The 6,831-nt window shown below is 37.1% G+C and overlaps 2 protein-coding genes across 2 annotated transcripts; both read right to left on the bottom strand.

Annotated features, from left to right (window-relative positions):
* Positions 1–2,111: 2,111 nt before the first annotated feature.
* LOC143543915 (uncharacterized) lies at positions 2,112–3,170 on the bottom strand. The gene has a single exon (XM_077036132.1). The coding sequence runs from the start codon at positions 3,168–3,170 to the stop codon at positions 2,112–2,114; it is 1,059 nt and encodes a 352-aa protein (XP_076892247.1).
* Positions 3,171–3,970: 800 nt separating this feature from the next.
* On the bottom strand, positions 3,971–6,382 carry LOC143543876 (diaminopimelate epimerase, chloroplastic-like). The gene is made up of 9 exons (XM_077036096.1): positions 5,973–6,382; positions 5,708–5,875; positions 5,533–5,603; positions 5,245–5,302; positions 4,949–5,125; positions 4,762–4,846; positions 4,579–4,638; positions 4,391–4,464; positions 3,971–4,278 (listed from the first exon to the last, which is right to left on the bottom strand). The coding sequence occupies exons 1-9, from the start codon at positions 6,261–6,263 to the stop codon at positions 4,162–4,164; spliced, it is 1,101 nt and encodes a 366-aa protein (XP_076892211.1). The 5' UTR covers positions 6,264–6,382; the 3' UTR covers positions 3,971–4,161.
* Positions 6,383–6,831: the final 449 nt, after the last annotated feature.

Raw genomic sequence — 6,831 nt, 5'->3', positions numbered from 1 at the left:
AAGTCTTCTGCAAATAAACGTAACTCTGATTTATTAACAATTATGGTACCAACTGATTGGTCACGCTCCTAGCCCTTAGACGGGGGTGTGACAACAATGATATTAGGAGCTTTAAATACGGAAATGTAATAGAGTGGCAAACTGCCGAGAACCAATTTATTAAAGCAATTCCGAGAAGGAAGATGTTTTGCACCCGTTGGTAGCGCCAAGTACTTGAAGGGGAATGAAGCAGCATTACACTTTAGATGCTTTGCTAATCTTCCCACTTCCGAATCCTCCACCCTATAGCGTAAACCTTACTCTTCTTGAAGTTTACCTTTGATCCCATGGCCATGTGAAAGCAACGAAGCACCCTAGTGAGGCTAATTATATTAAAGGGTGACCAGTCCCTAACAAAGATCATATAATCATCAGCATACAAGAGATGAGTGATTATTAAGCCATTGTTAGGGAGAGAAACACTTGAACATGTATTTAGCTAAGAGTATAACGTCTCAAGAATGATTAAGATGTCGTAATGAAAGGACGACAAAAGAATTTTGACATTTCACTTTTTTTATTTTTATACTGATGTACTTTGTGACATTTTTAAGTATGGTTAAGTTAAAATATAATCTTTTTTATTTTTTTTCTTTCAAAGCATTTATTCTAAATAAAAACATACAAATTCAGCATAAGTTACGTCTTGAAAAATAAAATAATATTATATGCATACCCATTTGATTATTCTTAGAAAATTAATATTCATAAAATGTAAAAATGAAAATTGTATAATGAGAATCAATCGTATGAGGTTTATCTATTTGAATTCTAGAAGAGTTCCACAGAAAAGAATTAAAATGTCAATTGATGCAACGGTAGTTCCATTGCTTTTCTTATGGAAGGTCGTCAGTTCAAGTCTCACTCGAGACAAAATATCATGCGCGAGCCATGGTTTTACTACAATGAGCCTTCGGGCGATGGCTTTCCTCTGAAGTTGGTAGCGGGCTAAATCACTACGTTGTCTGTGATCGTGGGCCTGAGCGGACTTTTGTCAATGGATGTACCCGGGACTTTGTCATTGATTCAAAAAAGGAAAAATAAAAAGGTAATGCAAAGTTGCAAACACATATATAACGCGGTAGAAAATGTGTTGGCGTCTCATGAGTTGATATTCACCAAATGGAATTGGGCCTACGTTACGCTTAATAAAAGTATTAGTGGTGGTCTAACTCCACTTAATAGCTGTAACCAACTAACTAAATTCTTCAGTCAACAACCATCGTCAAATAATACCTGAAATCATGAGATAAAATACATTAGGTAAGAAGAACTTCCATCGTTTTGTGTTAAGATAATGCATTAAAAAATAATTAAACTTTGCCTACCCAAGTAAATTTATTAACTATATAATCTTGCCAAACAAAATCCCAAAAGCTACATAAACACAAAGTCACTAACAAATTATTTTGATTCTTAAAAAAACATAAGACACATATCCAACCAATACAATCAACATCAAGTTAACCACATATAATTTTCATAAGTTGACAAATTAGTTAATCTTTTTTAATTAGACATTTTTTTATTATCACTTAGAGCAATAATGTAAACAAGCTTGTGAAACCTTCTCTTCCTGCCACATCTACGCCACATCAGCTTTCACATACCTATTTCACATCCATATTTTTCACTGGAAATACCCTGTGTGAAACAGAGTATGTCAAACCTCAATTATTTTATTATTATTTTTTTAATCTTTTGTTTTTTATATTATATAATAAAATTTTAATTGATTAATAAAAATTACAATACATTCAAAGACTAATAAACATAAATAAAACATTACAAGAAATGTTACAATAATTTTAAAATAAAAGCATCAATAAAAGTTACATAAATAAACTACTGATTGCTTGAACGAACGTGAATACATTCGATCAAGTCCGCCGTTAATGCGTCATGAATCTCTCGGCTTCGAATTTCTTGACAGTTTCTTCGTTTTTTGTCTTCGTTGATTTTTTCGTACATAGGCGCATCCTCATTTGGGTTATGTTGACAAATCGCTAACCCATTGTCCTCTAAAATCATATTATGAAGAATAACACAAGCGTACATAATGTTCCTCATTTTCACTTAGAAAAACACTTGGATGGACGATCCACAATGTGCCACTTAGACTTCAACACCCCGAATGCTCGTTCATTATCCTTTCTTGCCGCGTCATGAGCTTTTTTGAACGTTTGTCGTTTCACACTGATGGGTTGCGAAAGCGACTTGACAATTTTCGAGTAATCCGGATATATTCCATCGGCAAGGTAATACCCACGCTTGTAAAGCGTCCCTCTAAGCTCAAAAGAGGAGTCCGGGGCCGTCTCGTTGATCCAATCGTCGGCCGTCTCGTTGATCCAATCGTCAAATATGGGAGATTGATCAAGTAAATTTATGTCGTTGTTTGAGCTGGCAACACCAAAAAATGCATGCCAAAACCATAAGTCTTGGGACGCCACCGCTTCTAGAATAATACTAGGATATGGATGATCACCTCGTGCAAACTGACCATGCCACACAGTAGGACAATTTTTCCAATCCCAATGCGTGCAATCGATGCTACCAAGCATGCCGACAAAACCGTGTTTTTCGGCATGCTTCGCCTGTAACTGTTCAACCTCACTAGCCGTAGGCTTACGTAAATATCTACTACGATACAACAAAACAATAGCTTTAGAGAATTTGTAGACACATGACCTGATGTGTCGACCCGACATCTTCAAATATTCGTCGAACATATCACTAGCGGTTCCATACGCCATATAACGAATCGCGGCGGTACACTTTTGCAAGGTGGAGAAACCGACTCGACCTCTAGCATCAACCCGTTGGTTAAACCAAGGAACTTCTCGTTCGATGTCGTGTAGTATTCTTAAAAACAACTCACGACTCATTCGAAAACGAGTTTTAAACTCTGAGGCCGTGTAAACACACGGGGTGTTAAAATAGTCGTTTCGTAGTGCTTCGTGCGCAGCCACTCGGTCACGGTTTAAACGTTCACGTCGGGTTTCGTGTCGTATTGACGAACCCGAGTCTTCTTGTTGTTGCCACCACTCATTACACCCCGTTGCGAAAGCACGAAACATAGAAGCGTTTTTTTCTTCGCTCGAAGACGAAGAGGAATAAGATGGTGATGACATTTTTAAAAAAATAATAGGGAATTTTTTATAGATTATAGAGAGGAATAGAATAGTTTTGTGTGTTTGTTTCTATAAAATGAGAAGGTATTTATAGATAAAAAAAGGAAATGGAAAAAGTTTTTTTTTATTTATTTAATAGCCAACGGCTATATTTTAAAAATATTACCGTTGAATGGGGCCCACATGCATCTCTACACCAACATTTTGGCCGTGAAAGATATGGCGGAGAGGGGTTGGCGCCCCCTTCACGGAGGAAGGGGGTGGTGTTTTGCGCCCTTCACGGCGTCAAAGTAAGTCTCACGGGGGTCTCACGGCACCATTTCCACTGCTCTTACAGTATTTGAAATCTCACGATTTAGAAATTCAAATTAGTCATTATTTTGGCAATCTCAAAACTCAGAAGTGAAGAAAATGTCTACTTATGTAAACATTTAGGTGTATAAGATTATCCGTTTTGAAAAGGGTGAAACGAGCAAACGATGACACATAGGCAACGAGATGGAAAATGAGTTTTCACATTTCACCATCACTAGATCATCTATGAAAGGGATGAGTGAAACGGCAAAATAATCATTAGATGCAATGAAATAATTGGTCATATTAATAACAAAAATAAATCAAGCAAACAAGTATTCATGCTTGCTACCCTCATGGGGCGACTTTGGTGCCCCTTTCGCGCTAAAGGTGTTGCGGTTTGAGCTGATGCGGCTCTTTGGCGGTGAAGTTTCACACCCCGCAAGGGATGGACAAAAGATTTATGCATTATGTTTAATATGTATGTGGTAATTTAAACTATGGAGCATCATTTCTTAATACTTAGGGTTGATTGATGTTTCATGAAACTAGAATTGTGTTCATATCAAACAAACAAGCCAATGAAATTGTGTTCTTTCCAACTCGGCTATGGGCCTGGACCTTAGTTGGGCTTGGCCCATGTTACGCATGGGTTTGCTCAGGTGAATAAATTAAAGCAGCATTTTGGAACCCTTTATTAAAGCTGAACAGATCCATAAAACACCACTTCGGCCGGGCCCGTCATGTACACATGGTTATCCTCCTCCCTCCATTCAATCTCCAATGGCCCGCCCGGTAACTCAACAGTACAATTCTGCATAACACATAAGTATAAAAATAACATAATTAACAACAGTCTCAAAGGACATGAAATGTTTATATAGATCATGGGTATGACAATTAAAGTTAGAATTATGTAAACATACTCTCTCAGAACGACCCTCTAGGATTGCAGCCACAACTACTGCACACGCTCCAGTCCCACAAGCTAATGTCGCTCCTATATTCACATAAAAATATATAAATAAATAGTTATCCAATTTTGAAAAGAAAAAAAAAACTGTCTATTGCTAGATGCACAAAATAGTTAATGCAATTAAAGTAGAAGACTAACCAGCACCACGTTCCCAAACTCGCATTTTTAAATGTGAACGAGAGAACACTTGCACAAATTCTGCAAAAGTAACACAAGAAAGAACACAAGATAATAGATGTTTTAAACCAGAAAGTGAATACTAATCGAAATTTTATCGCTCCATTATTAAATAACTAATTAAAACACTAAAAGGAGTCTAACCTGTGTTGGTTCGCGCAGGGAACAGTGTGTGATGTTCAAACTTAGGACCGATATCAGCCAAATTTAATTCATCAACCACCAAATTCTGTTTAGATGCAAATATAAGTGACATGTGTTGGTGCATAAATTATATAGTAACAAAATTCGTCTATACTACAAAATAAATTTATAGAAACTAAATCATTACCTGGTTTCCAGTACCGAAAGTGACACAATGAGGATTTCCCATACTGACACATGTCACATTCCAGTTAACGCCATCTACCTCAATCTGTGATTTCACGACAGACTCATTTTTATTTGGTGGTATTTTAGTGGGAATATCCGAGGCCTTCAATACTGGCTCACCCATGTCGACTTTAACCTGGAGCAACGACAATGTTCAATCCACAATATTACAAGTAATGTCACAAAAGGAAGTAAGTAGAACAAAAAAGCAGCAAATAAGTTACAATTATTGAAAACGCAATTCATTAAAATTACCTTCCCATCAGGTTGTATCTCAGGTATGATCAATCCAGCACCCGTATGAACAGTGAAACTGTAAATTCCACAAAAAACAAAGATTATAACACAGAAACTGCAGCTAAAGATTCACATCCAATTACTAAATATAACTGTAATATACATAGTAACTTATTTGCAAGCCAAGAAACAGTTAACTTGTATATAAAAATTGAACGAAATATCGATTCTGCCACGTGTAACATAATCAAATTCAAAGACAAAACAAAATGACAAAGCTTAGCAATGTATACAAATCATATATACCTTTGCCTTCCATTTAAGTTATTAAGATCAGAAATAAACTTTGCAAAGCATCGAACTCCATTACCGCACATCTGATGAACAAACACCACAAAACACAAGATAGCCAATTCATCATTCCAGTTATTAATATGAAGCTATTAATTCAACTGTCAAGCATACGAGTAAAGATTTTCACCTCGGGCTCGCTACCATCGGAATTAAATATCCGCATAGTGTAATCAGTCCCATTACTTCCCGGCATTGCAAAAATCACTCCATCAGCTCCAATCCCAAAGTTCCGATCACATAACTTAACCGCTTGCTCCGGAGTCACTTTCGGCTCCATCGAATCCAAATTATTAACCTATATTCAAAACACCAAACTTATGTGCCCAATTAATAATAATCATTTCAATCACAACATTTCACTAGTATCATAAACTGATAATATTAAACTTTACCATGATAAAGTCGTTACCGAGGCCTTGATACTTGAGGAAATGAAGAGCACCGGTTGTTGACCGATCAACGAACGATGTCTGAGTCAGATGCTCCGTCACGCTCATTGCCGATACAGAGAATCGAGATTTAGGGTTTTGGATGGTTAATTTAGGGGTGTTTAATTGAAGAGTCAAAGACGAGGGTTTTGACGAGTAGGTTAGGTGAAATGATGACGGTGACGGAGAAGTAACGGAGAGTGAACGGATGTTTGAGGATGTAAGAGAAGCTGAGATGGTGGCGGCGATGGACATGATGGTGATTGGTGCGACGGCGGTCTGGTTGAACCGGAAGGATTGGGTTGGCGGCGGTTGCTTTATTTGTTCTCCAAGGGTTTAGTGGGGCGGGGGTTACTTATTTCAGCTGTTTCTGTTTGTAAGTTGTAACAGTTTAGTCGTTATTATTATTATTATTATTATTATTATTATTATTATTATTTTATACGTTTAAATTTGGTTTGTAAAACCGTTTGTAAGAAGAATCAGAAATCCACAAGCAGAGTAAACGATTTTTGTGAGGTAAAAGTAAGAGAGGGGAGTGAATGTGGTGATATGGACACGTTTGTCACCATTCTCGTTGCTCATAGCTCTAAGAATGTATGTTATGTGTTTGATTTACGAACGAAATCACCTAAACCACTAGACTCTGCCCATGGGTGAGCTCTCTCTCCTCAACTACTTACACGTGACGTAGCATGATCATATGTTACCATAAATATTTATTATTCTTTTTCCTTCCACATTTGCGACCTTAAGGGTGCACTCCATAGCAAGCTTAGAATTCGTTTGATAATATCATCGCCACCTATATAGGTATGTGTGG

The sequence above is a fragment of the Bidens hawaiensis genome, unplaced genomic scaffold (assembly GCF_021521415.1).
Source record: "Bidens hawaiensis isolate Kalapana, Puna unplaced genomic scaffold, B.hawaiensis_p1.1 tig00013347_1, whole genome shotgun sequence".
Lineage (NCBI taxonomy): Eukaryota > Viridiplantae > Streptophyta > Magnoliopsida > Asterales > Asteraceae > Bidens > Bidens hawaiensis.
This window is presented reverse-complemented; position numbering and strand designations above follow the sequence as displayed.